The sequence below is a fragment of the Macaca thibetana genome, chromosome 4 (genome assembly GCF_024542745.1).
Source record: "Macaca thibetana thibetana isolate TM-01 chromosome 4, ASM2454274v1, whole genome shotgun sequence".
NCBI lineage: Eukaryota > Metazoa > Chordata > Mammalia > Primates > Cercopithecidae > Macaca > Macaca thibetana.
Window position 1 is genome coordinate 20,093,206 of NC_065581.1, and position 12,833 is coordinate 20,106,038.

General features: G+C 42.4%; 1 protein-coding gene across 1 annotated transcript in view; it reads right to left on the bottom strand.

The window, feature by feature from the left end:
* Positions 1-2,797: 2,797 nt before the first annotated feature.
* Positions 2,798-12,833, bottom strand: part of MBOAT1 (membrane bound O-acyltransferase domain containing 1) — a 112,711-nt gene continuing 102,675 nt past the window's right edge. The window contains exon 13 of the mRNA XM_050789552.1: positions 2,798-5,601. Within this exon, the coding sequence (XP_050645509.1) occupies positions 5,475-5,601 (127 nt within the window). The 3' untranslated portion in view covers positions 2,798-5,474. The remainder of the gene's footprint in view (positions 5,602-12,833) is intronic.

Sequence of the window (12,833 nt, forward strand, 5' to 3'; positions counted from 1 at the left end):
AAAATTGTTCCCAATCTGCCTCCACAGGTTGGATCAGCAGTGACAATAAAACTGTCTGTGAGGCTGCATAAGATCGGAGGCCAACCCACACTCAGAGAGTGCAGACTTACAGGTCCCTAGGACACATCCGCCTCACCTGGACCCTCATTTTCAGGCCTAAGGTGATCTCATCTGAGAAAATGTTCCAGGAAAGACAGAGGGCTTCTCTGAGACCCACTGTGCTGGGTGTTTTTTAGAGAACGCATGTCTGTCTATTTGTGGGAAGTACACCCTAGTGGGTCAAGAGAAGGCGCTTCCACCCTCATCTCTGCTACAGAAGTGATCTCTGATGCCTGGGGCAACACATTAACCCACCCACCCACCTTGAGCCTGTTTCCTCAAATGTAAAGAATAAGATGAAGCCAGTACTTCCCAAACCCGGCTGTACATCAGAATTTGTGGGAAACTCGTTAGGAATACTGATTCCCGGGCATGGCTTCGGACCGACTGAATCCGAATATCTGGGGAGTGGGACCCAGGAGTCTGTTTGTAATCAAGTATCTGTGAAGGCGTCTGTTACCTGCATATCCCTAAGGTCTACTGCTTTATAAGATGCCCTTGGATTTAGAAATTCAAATAATGGAGAACATAGCTCCATTCCCCAACTCCACGGCTAGTATTTTGTATTTCTGGAGATTGATTCTTGAGGGAGGCTTAGGTTACTGCTAGGCATATCCTAGTCTGTTCTCTTCTCTCCTCCCAATGCCAGCCTAAACTGGAAACAGGTTTTGTTCTCTTTTTAAAGATGAAATGTATCTCTAGCTATGTTAGTAGAGGAGAACATTACCTAAGAGTCCAGGAATTCTCCACCTTCCTATTCTTAAAGATCTCCCCGACCAGGCCACCCACTGGGAATTTCCTTTCTCCTCAGGCCCCAATTTTCTGCCATCTCTTTATTCCACTGAGTAATCTCTGCCCAATTTCCCCAAAGTTTACGCATACCAGCTACTTAAAGTCTAGGCCAAACTTTGCATATCTCAAAATGCATTAAAACCACCATGTTAAAAGGTTTTTTAGGAACACAAAGCAATCACAGATGTTCCAAAATACCTTCTTTTTGAAGTAAACAATCTAGCTAGGCTCTCACCTCCCCATTCCACCAGGATATAATCACCCTTAACCACTGGGAAGAAGGTTATGGTAACACGACCATTATCCCACGTTGATATCAATCACACCGTTCCCCTGAGAAAAGGGAATGGTGACTATCAGCAACTTAAAAGCAAATCGATCTCCCCACTCCTTGCGTGTTTAGCAAGCTCCCCAAGCGACAAGGCCAGCTGGTCTGCATTAGGAAACCACTAGACCAGGTGAGTGCTGGAGTTACTTCCAGCTTTAAAACTCTGTCTCTTTGAAAATGAACGTGCTCTGCACCAGGCGGTGAGATGGACTCTGAAGTCAGCCAAACCAGGATTCCAACCTCAGCTCCTCCACTAACTAGCTGGGTGACTGTCGGCAAGTTACTTGCTACTTGCTTTCCACATTTGCAAAAGAGAATACTGCCAAGTTCACAGACTGTGTTAGGAATGCATGTGAAAGTAGCTGTCAATAACTGTTAGTTTTCTTTGTCTTAGCACAAAGTAAGTAGTGTCAGATAATTTTAGGGCATTAGACAAAGCTCACGTGGGCTGCACCTTCTCTAAGCAAATACCTTCCCTCTGAAGTTTCATGAAGTCTTTCACTAAGCCTGCAAACTTCACTAAAGGTCCCTCCGGAGGGGGACTGGCCACCCTACTACCCCTATGGGCAACCATGAGAGTTCAGTCTGCTCCATTGGGTAGCTACTGCATTGATTGGCATTGACATGTTGCAAGCTCAATACCCAATTTCAGGACAAGGGCAAGTTTAAACTTCACCTGGACATGAGGCTAGGCAGCAGTGATGCTGCTGTCCTGGGTAATTCTCAACACTGTAAAATGAGATCACTCTAAGGAAACAAGGATCAGCCAATAGATCACTTTATAACTTCTGATTGCTGGAATTCTCCTGGGCACTCCTACTGCACACTCCTCTGGATCATGTCTTTCTGGGCATACTGTGAACTCTCCAAGAGCAAAGAATGGGGGCTTTCAGCATCTTTTCCCTGCAGTGCCTCACAGAGTGCCAGGCCCACACCAGACATGACACATTTGATAAATAAGTGAATGCATCAATTAATGGATGGGTGGACCAGAGGGGTTCAGACTATGTAAACTGGCTGTCTGAGTGATTATATCACATAATGTGCTTTCAGAATTCCCCAAAAACACAAGCCTTTATTTCAGAAACTAATTCTGAAAAGCAGAAACGATGTTTCCCAGTGTAAAAGTGACTCAATCAAAACTGTCAAGTGCAATGATGCATTAAACTAATCCATTCAATCCCTCATTCATTCAACAAACACTTAGTGAATCTTCATTACAGAACAGGCACTATGCCAAATGCCAGAGACAAGAAGAGAAAAAACATGTGGTCCCTGGAGAAACCAGGCATCAATCACTTTCTTTAAGCTTCCTGTGTGGTTCCAATGTGCAGTGGGAGTTGAGAAGGACCACCTGGGAGCCTGCAGAGTAACGGAAGGACACACACCGCACCAGTTCTGGGGGCCACCTAACTCCTCTGTTCTTCTTCCAGTTTTCTCCTCCTGCCTTTTTCTCTCTTAGCCAGTCAGAATCTCAAACTGAATTATTTATTGCTTTTTGCAACCACTGAATAATATCTGAATAATATTCTTGGTCCATATAGTTACCTTCAAAGTATGAAAAAAAAAAATAGAATATTTTAGATTTGGCTTCTTCAAAAACAAAACCAGAAAGTGTATTTATTTTCAACTGAAAACTCACAATCCAATAAGTATTTATTAAATGCATCTCATATTTAGGACAACTTGGAAATCTAAGGTAATAAAAACAGTCCCAACCTCCTGTCTAAATGTTGGTCCTCAATTGAAATCTTTTTCTATGGGTAAGTGGTTTTCAGAAGAAGAAGGATGCTAATCAGTCTCCTATGTGTTGTTCTTTTTATACAGAATAAAGCCTCATGTTTGTGTCCCAGAGCCTACTACCAAGTCTAACATATAGCATCCATAAGCTCAACTCCTAGAGGTTTGACTTATCCTCATTCCATAAGGAGTAATCAATTCTGGGCAGTCACTAGTGGGACCAATGGCCTCAGTTTGCCCAGGACTGAAGGCTTGAGAGAGTCCTTGGTAAACCAGGGCAGCTGGTCACTGAAGCAGACACCCCTCCTCTCATTACCAAGTTCTTCTTTCAGACATGAGGATACTTACATTACATACAGTGAAACCTGGTCATCAATCACATTGTAAATTCAAAGACTTCACTGTAATATGAATATTCTACATGTCCATATTATTACTACACACCAATGGTAATTTTTACCATTTTTGCTAGTTTATAAGATGTACATTTTTTTTGGTCTTGTACCTCAAGCTATTCCTGGTGGAGACAAACTCTGATAGATTTTAGGTACCTACAACCCCTTCCCCTACCCACTATCTAAGATTCTTCCTGAGACAGGAAGCTTGTACCTCAAGCTATTCCTGGTGGAGACAAACTCTGATAGATTTTAGGTACCTACAGCCCCTTCCCCTACCCACTATCTAAGATTCTTCCTGAGATAGCAAAGTTGGGTTGCCCCAAGATTTCCTTGTTAAAGTAGGGTGAGACTCATGCACTAGCTCACATCTACTACTTCTTAACTTTCACTATCCCAAATAAGGACTAGAGTTTGGGTTCTAGTACTCGCCCCCAGCACCAGGACTGTATGCATGCTTAAGAGGGACAGGCACATTACATTCACATTTCACTATCCTAAGAGAAGCACCAGTGGGACACCTTATGGAAAGACTCACAGCTGGTGGTCTTCATAGGACCATCTGGGACACAAATCTCAGCTCTACCACTAATGCTGTGATCTTACGGCAATTGGCAAAAGTCTCTCTGATTCTCAGTACCCTCATCTGTGAAAGGGGGTAAAATCCTACCTGCAAAGTTGGGAATAAAGATCTGAAATTATACCAAAACACAAGACACCCAAGGGCCTGAAATATACAGTAAAACCTTAAGTTGGTGCACATTTGTTAAAACACACACACACACACACACACACACACACACACAGAGGCTTCTGAACATCAAGTCTCTATTCACAGACAAAAAGCAATTCTTCCCATCAGAAACATTTCCTTTATATGGGAACATAACTGTTTATTCAATAAGAAACTAATGTTTTATCATTGGATTTGAATAAATTTTCTCCTCCCAAGCAACCTGATTGAGAGTACACCATTGCAGCATATATTGTATTATTATCATCATTATTATTTTTCACAACATTTAATATCATGTTTCCTTCTCTCACATGGAATATTACCCAATAGAAGTCTCCAAAAGGGGCCATAGCACATTCATAACAAAGATAGAAAAGACAAATTTCAACATCTGCTTTCCAATATGATGATTCAACTAGAACAAAGCTGAATTTCTCAGCCATGAAACTGAAAAAATGAAAATCGGCCCATGCGTACATCACGGCCAGCCATGATCATTAACACCTCCATGAAATGAGGGGAGAAGAGAGAAACAACTGCTTCTTCTTACCAAACTTCTACATAACTTTAAATTACTTTTTATAAATTTCCTAAAAGGCGTTCTGCTGCCTCATGTACATTTGGGTGTCTTCTCAAGGCCATCCCCGGGCAGGCAGGCGGCGCCTGTGAACTGGAAAACATTCGGGAAACAGCAACCCCTCTTCAGCTCCACGTACAGGAAACTTTCTGATTTTCAGTCTTGGCTCAGGTCAGAAGAAAAAGGGGAAAGGTTACATTCCTGGAAAAAAAAAATGCAGCCTATTTGAGGGCATGTCTGACTTTCAGTCCATGCACTAGTCCTCTTGACTCGTAGAGTTTTCAGTGCCCTGAAACCATTATCCCTCCGCCTCCATGGTCCTCTGAGTGTAGTTATTATGTCTGCAAACCAGTAACGTCACAAGTCAAAGGATCTGGGGCTTCCCAGGGAACCACCATGTCTAAGTATATTCTGATTTGAGAAACCTGTGTCAAGTCTTCTCAGCACTCGCCTTCTAATTTTTGGAGCCAATGCCTGGGTTCCAGCATCCAGGTCACAGTAGCTGGAAATCATGCTGGAAGGGCAAAAAGCCAGCATCCCAGAATGGACTGTCTCTGCAGCTCTGGCACATTCTCCACACACTGCCGCACCACTCAAATGTCCTATAAAATATTAAAACCAATAACCTGGACATGGCCGATTTATCCGTACAAAAAGGCTTTATAAAAATACTCCCTGCACTTTAAAAAAGAACAAAATAAAGATGCATGTAAACATCGCCTCTAAGTCACCGGAGGAACCCTTGAGCCTTGTCATCTCATCTTTCGAAAGTTCTGCAGTTCTGCTTGTCCGCTTCTCTTGGAGGTATCAATCTGTTTTCCTCTTATTGATAGAGTTCACAGTCTGAGGCCGCCTTTGCGTATGAGCTTGTGGTTTCATTGGCAGAAATAGTATTATCAGGAGACTTATGATATGCAAATAAAAGTACATGGACCTGGGAATAAAAATACACAAAAATTATATTTCAAATAAGGATGTAGACAGGAAACATCACCTAATTACATCACCTACAGTATGGTAAGTGAGAGCACTGTTTTTGGCAGTAGGAGACCTGTCTGCGCTCAGGCTTCCCTTGATTCACTCCACAGATAACTCCCTTTGGTAGGTGAGTGGGTCACGGATAGACTGAAACCACAAAACCCGGCAGGGCAAACCAACCGGCTCATCTGTGGATATACATGGTACCGTCCCATTGACATAACAGGCCAACCAAGAGAATTAACCCCACGACAGCCAGACACCTGCAATATTCAAAGTCTAAGGACTCCCAAGACCAAATTCAAACCCAGTATTGTCATATGACACTTAAGGACATTTCAGCCAATGATGGACCACATTAATGATGATGGCCCCATAAGATTATAATAGAATTGAAAAATTCCTATCACCTAGTGACGTCGTAGCCATTGCAACATCATAGGCAACGCATTGCTCATGTGTTTGTGGTGATGCTGGTGTAAACAGTACTACGCTGTCGGTTGAATAAAAGTCTAGCACATACTATCACGTACAATACATAGTACTTGATAATGACAGTGAATGATTCTGTAACTGGTTTATATATTTACAATACTATACTTTCCCTTGTTATTTTGGAGTATACTCCTTCTACTTATTAAGAAATAAAGTTAACTGTAAAACAGCCTCAGGCAGGTTCTTCAGGAGGGATTCCAGAGGCACTGTTATCACAGGAGATGACAGCTCCATGCGTGTTATTGCCTCTGAAGACCTCCCACAATGAGACAAGATGTGGAGGTGGACCACAATGATACTGATGATCCTGATCTTATGCAGCCTAGGCTGATGTGTGTTTGTGTCTTAATTTTTTTTAATAAAAAAGGTTTCAAAAGTAAAAAACAAAATAGAAAATAGCTTACAAAAAACATAAAGAAAAATGTTTGTATACCTGTACCATGTTTGTTGTTGTTGTTTCTTTTTTTGTTTGTTTGTTTTTGAGATGGAGTTTTGCTCTTGTTGCCCACGTTGGAGTGCAATAGCATGATCTCAGCTCACCACAATCTCCAACTCCCAGTTTCAAATGATTCTCCTGCCTCAGCCTCCCAAGTAGCTGGGACTACATGCGCCACCACACCCGGCCAATTTTGTATTCTTAGTAGAGACAGGGTTTCTCCATGTTGGTCAGGCTGGTCTCAAACTCCCAACCTCAGGTGATGCACCTACCTCGGCCTCCCAAACTGCTAGGATTGCAGGCATGAGCCACCATGCCCAGCCACCATGTTTGTTTTAACCAAGGTGTTTTATTACAAAAGAGTCTGTTTTCAAAACGTTTAAAGTTTATAAAGTTAAAAAAGTGACAGTAAGCTAAGGTTACTTTATTATTGAGGAAAAGTTTTCTTAATAAATTTAGTACAGACTAAGTGTATGGTGTTTCTAAAGTCTACAGTAGTGTACAGTGATGTCCTAGGCCTTCACACTCACTCACTGACTCACCCAGAGCAACTTCCAGTCCTGCAAGCTCCATTCATGGTAATACAGGTGTATCCTTTTTTATCTTTGCCAGATTTTTACTGTACCTTCTCTATGTTTAGATACACAAATACTTACCATTGTGCTTAAATTGCCTACAGTATTCAGTATGGTAACATACTGCACCAGTTTGCAGCCTATGAACAATAGGCTATCCCATATAGCCTCAGTGTATAGTAGACTATGCTATCTAGGTTTGTGCAAGTATACACTATGCTGTTCAAACAACAATTAAATTGCCTAACGATGCATTTCGCAGAACATATCCCTGTTGGTAAGCAACATATGACTGTATCCTATTCCCTAAACACAATGCAACTAACACTTTAACCCATTGCTCTACTCAAGTATAAAAGGTTCTTCTTTTGTGTCTTATGAGCTAGAAGAATCCCGATTTTGAAAATCCAGTCCACAACCCTAAAAATAACTGTCATCTAAACTAATAAAAAAACAAGTTTTGCTTTTGATGTTTGTGGATTTCTATTGCGAAGCGTAGTATTCAGCAGTATGTACAACGTAGATATGCAATAAATATCGAGCATATCAATACATGCAAGTAATTAGAAACAGCTGCATTGGCACAACTGTTCTAGATCCATTTGGAAAGGTTCAACTTATATTTTCCCTAATGCTTTTTGAAGAAAGGAAAATAACGATGGGGAAGGAGGAAAGCACAATTAATTTATGCATCATTCCCTAACTTCTGTGATTATAAGGTCAGGCACATTAGAATCAGAAAACTCGCATATGCCCCTAAACTTCTCCATCCTTTAGCAGGAGGAATGCCTCCCCGACAATATTTACAGAATAGTGAAGAGCTCGTACAGAAGCGAACATACATGCATTCATTTATTCTTTCAGTAAGCATTTACTGCTTAGGATATGCAAAACAATAAACTGGATCTACAAAAAGGCACCAGCCTCCACCCCTTCCCATGTGGGAATGGAAACAAGACAAGTACATGATTAACAGCTGTTTAACCAGGGAAGGGGTAAGCAGCCACAGCAATGACCATCTAATTTACTGTCTAAACCAAGACATTACTGAGAGTGGAAAAAGTGTTCCACAGATAAACACGCTGGTTTAACAGGTATAGACTGGGATTCTCACGGGCACACCTTAGCCACAGATAACTCCAGCTTTCAAAATCTGCACATCCAAAATATGTTATACTTTGTTCTTGAGCTTTGCCTTAATCTTTCATATGTGGCCAAATCTACACTGGGACAATTATGTTAGGTAAAATCCAGCTACTTTGAGCATCAAGTGGAAAACACCTAGTGAGGTTTAGTAACCTCTTCTGACATTTCATATTTCTCTAAAATTTGAAGGAATATTTCATCTTTCTATTCTAGAAAGACTAAACTAACATTTATTGATCATGTCAGGTACTGGCCTAAGGACCCAGATGTAAAGATGAATTAGGCGGGGTTCCTGCTCTCAAAGAGTTTGCCATCTATGAAAGTTTCTATGCAAATTCTAATGTTCTGGCCAGGTGCAGTGGCTCAGGCCTGTAATCCCAGCACTTTGGAGGCCAAGGTGGGTAGAATGCTTGAGCCCAGGAGTTTGAGAACAGCCTGGGCAACATGGCAAAACCCCATCTCTACAAAAATAAAAAATATTAGGCAGGTGCGGTGGCACATAACTGTAATCCCAGCTACTCAGGAGGCTGAGGTGGGAGGCTGAGGTGGGAGGATCACCTGAACCAGGAGGCAGAGGCGGGAGCAAGCTGAGATCGCAGTCACGCCACTGCACTCCAGCCTCGGCAACAGAGGAGAACCCCAACTCAAAAAACAAAAAGAGAAACAAATTCTAACGTTATTACCCACTGAATTTAAGAAAGAGTTATCCAATTAAAGACAAAATGATGTATGTGAATTTGCTTTTCAAAATGATTTCATCGAAAGTTCGTTCATAATATATTTGAGTATTCACTTGGGCTCATTTACAACTTAAAGAAGTTAGACTGAGCACTCTAAGGCTGAGATCTGAAGCCACTCTCGACTGAACACTGACTAGACTGACTAGACTTAACAATGAAGTACAAGCGAAATTTCAACGTTAAGCAATGAGGATCTACTGAGAAAAGCGTTTACAAACATCTGTGGTTTACTGCTGGCTACTGAATTTCTCCAAAGGGGAGGAACAGATCTGGAACACAACCAGGCCTGCCATCACTAAAAAACTATGCAATTTTCTTTCTTGTCCAAATTCAGGGATTTTCTTAAAAGATTATGAAAACACTGTTTGAGGTGTAATCAATCTGGAATAGCCGCTGGCAACATGTGGCTGTTAAAATTCTAATTAATCAAAATTCAATAAAATTAAAAATTCAGTTCCTCCGTCCACCTAGCTGCATTTCAAATGCTCACTGGCCACACATGTTGGGTGGCCAGCATCTCAGATGGCACAGATGTAGAGTATTTCTGTCATCATAGAAACTTCTTTTTTTTTTTTTTTGAGATGGAGTCTCACTCTGTCGCTCAGGTTGGAGTGCAGTGGTGTGATCTCAGCTCACTGCAATTTCCACCTGCTGGGTTCAAGCAATTTTCCTGCCTCAGCCTCCTTACTAGATGGGACTACAGGCACATGCCAACATGCCCGGCTAATTTTTTGTATAATTAGTAGAGACGAGATTTCACCATGCTGGCCAGGCTGGTCTCAAACTCCTGACCTCATGATCTGCCCGCCTTGGCCTCCCAAAGTGCTGGGATTACAGACGTGAGCCACCATGCCCAGCCATCATAGAAACTTCTATTGGACAGAGCTGATCTAGACAGGAAACTTAAATTATATAAATAACTAGAAACCAGAAAATACACTAGGCTGGATCATTTAAAATAGGCCTACTTGACCCAAAAAATGTCAACTCCTGTTTCATCCTAAACAAAGACGTTTAAAAAAAATATTCTGGGTTGTTTTTAAAAATAAGTGAAAAGCTACTTGATAATTTAATTCTGCCCCTTGAGTTCCTGCCTAAGCCCAGGAATTGTTGTTTTAGTTGGCTAAATGCAATATTATCACTAACAAATCACTTATTATGATCCCCAAGCAGTAGTTTGCATCCAAAATAACTTCTCCTAAAGAAATTTTTAGGAACTCCACTACTGATATTGCTATTAAGGGAACGCTGAGTCTGAAACTCGGGTTTAACATTTAGCTGCTGTGTAAATTTTGTTACTCACCTTCTCTGAGCCTCCACTTCCTCATGTGATAAACAGGGACACTGATACCTACCCTCTGCTCTCCTCAGCTCAGCTCACCTCCCTCCACCTTGGATTCTATGTTCTGCCTACATTCACGTTTCCCTGGTCTTTAGTGCATGGAGCGTCATGCTACACTATGGGAGGCTACATGACGGGGCTTTTCCAGGCTGTTTCCCAGTCTGGAGCACTGCCCACGATGCTCACACACACTGAGCCTGCTTCACTCCCACTGCACAACCTCCAGCACTGAGCTCAAAAAGATGTGCCCAATGCCTAGGCTGAGGCAGATTCCTGTTACATACTCTCTTAAAACTCTATATCATTCACTAAAAGTACGATCTCAGCATGTATTTATACATTTGTCAATTACTACCTGTCTTTCCCATCAAGCTATCACCCCAGTGAGAGCAGAAATGATTTCTATATTTTGCTTTCCATTCTAGCCCCACATTCTAGCACAATGCCTAGCACACTACAGGTATTACATGATACTGAGTGGAATACAGGCGCTTCTGCTATAACATGATCAATATATTCCTTAAAAATCTCTTATGAGGCAATATCAGGGGCTTAGAATACCAGGGCTTACAGGGGAAAAAAAAAATCATGTTAGAAATACATAACTCAAAACCTAGGAGGACTCTGTAACAAAAACAGAGCTCTAAAGGAAACAATTTGGACAGCCCCTGCAGACAGCTCAATGGTGCCAAAGGCTGCTTCTGGGCATGTTAAAAATGCAGAAGACAAAAGGGCAAATGTTGGCTTGAGGGCACTGACAAATAGGAATGAAACTGGAGCTGGAAGCACGTGGGGCAGCCCTAGGTGGGCACAAGGAGGCAGAAGCAGTCAGAATGCCAGCTTGGGGGTGCGCCTCTCTGAGGAGGGAGTCCCAGTGAAGGGGGCTCCTGTTTGAGGTGTCATCAATCTAGAATAGCCGCTGGCAACACGTGACTGTTAAAATTCTAATTAATTACAATTCAATAAAATTGAAAATTTGGTTCCTCTGCGCCACTAGCTGCATTTCAAATGCTCAATGGCCACATATATTGGGTTTCTCAGTTCCATTTTCTTCATCCAGGACTGAAATGACTCCTACCTCTCTAGCAGCTGAACTGATGGCTTCTTTTTGACAGAAGCTTATAATTCTCTTCCCACTCTTCTGACACCCCTTTGCATAGAAAAATTTGGGTATAAACCAGCACAGCTTCCATGTTATATTGATATAACTTCTTATCACCCAACTAGAAGTATAAAAGCATATATTGTAACAGCATGGACGTCATTGATCAGTGTTGTATGGTTCCCTCAATCTTCTCTTTCTATAGCCTCAAATAAATCATCCCACTTACAGATACTTACACACATACTGAGTAGTAAAAACTTCTTCAATCCCTTCATGACCCCTCCATCAGCTATAGGGAATTCCCAACTTAAAAAGAAGGTGTGTTTGTACTGTTTATTTCTAAGTCACCTTTTTTTTTTTCTTTTTTTTCTGAGACGGAGTCTCGCTGTCTCCCAGGGCTGGAGTGCAGTGGCGCGATCTGGGCTCACTACAAGCTCCGCCTCCCGGGTTCACACCATTCTCCTGCCTCAGCCTCCTGAGTAGCTGGGACTACAGGCGCCCGCCACCACGCCCGGCTAATTTTTCATATTTTTAGTAGAGACGGGGTTTCACCATGTTAGCCTGGATGGTCTCGATCTCCTGACCTCGTGATCCACCCACCTGGGCCTCCCAAAGTGCTGGGGTTACAGGCGTGAGCCACCACACCCGGCCTCCAAGTCACCTTTTAAAAACTGATACGATGTTCCAAAGTTAACCTAGAAAAGCCCGTGCAACTCATTAAATCATGCAAGGTAGCATTTATTAGGTACAGATTATATGCCAGATACTGGCCTGAGCCCTCTGCACATTTACCTCATTAATTCTAACACCCAGCACTAACGATGGTGCTCTCAGGTGAGTTCTCTTCTCAGCCTCATTTTCCAGTTGAGAAAACACAGGTAAAAGAGGTTAACAACTTGCCAGAGGTCACACACCATCAGTTCACAAGAGCATGTGCTCAACCACTTCACAACCGTGGAGAAACACAACTCATCACACATAACTGTGCAAGAATGAAAGTCAGTAATTAGTTCACCTGGAGCACAGGTGTTTGACTATAAGGGTTGGTCTGTGGTGCAAGCCTCCTCCTCCTCCAGCCTCAATTCCACATACGCCCCTCCAACACGTGCTACTGGCCGCATAAATCCCCCACCAGCCTCACCAGGGAGCCCATCTGCACACCACTCGATCAGACAATGCCAGCCTCAGCCGCACCCCAACTCCTGCCTCCATTTCTGTCCTGCTCTCAGACACCTCATAGTCCCCAATACAGCCTACCTCCTATCCTCCAGGAGGAAGAGCTAAGGGCAGCAAATTCACCCTCTGAGTTTTTTTTTTAATCAGGGTCCATCCCTTCAAAATATACTGCC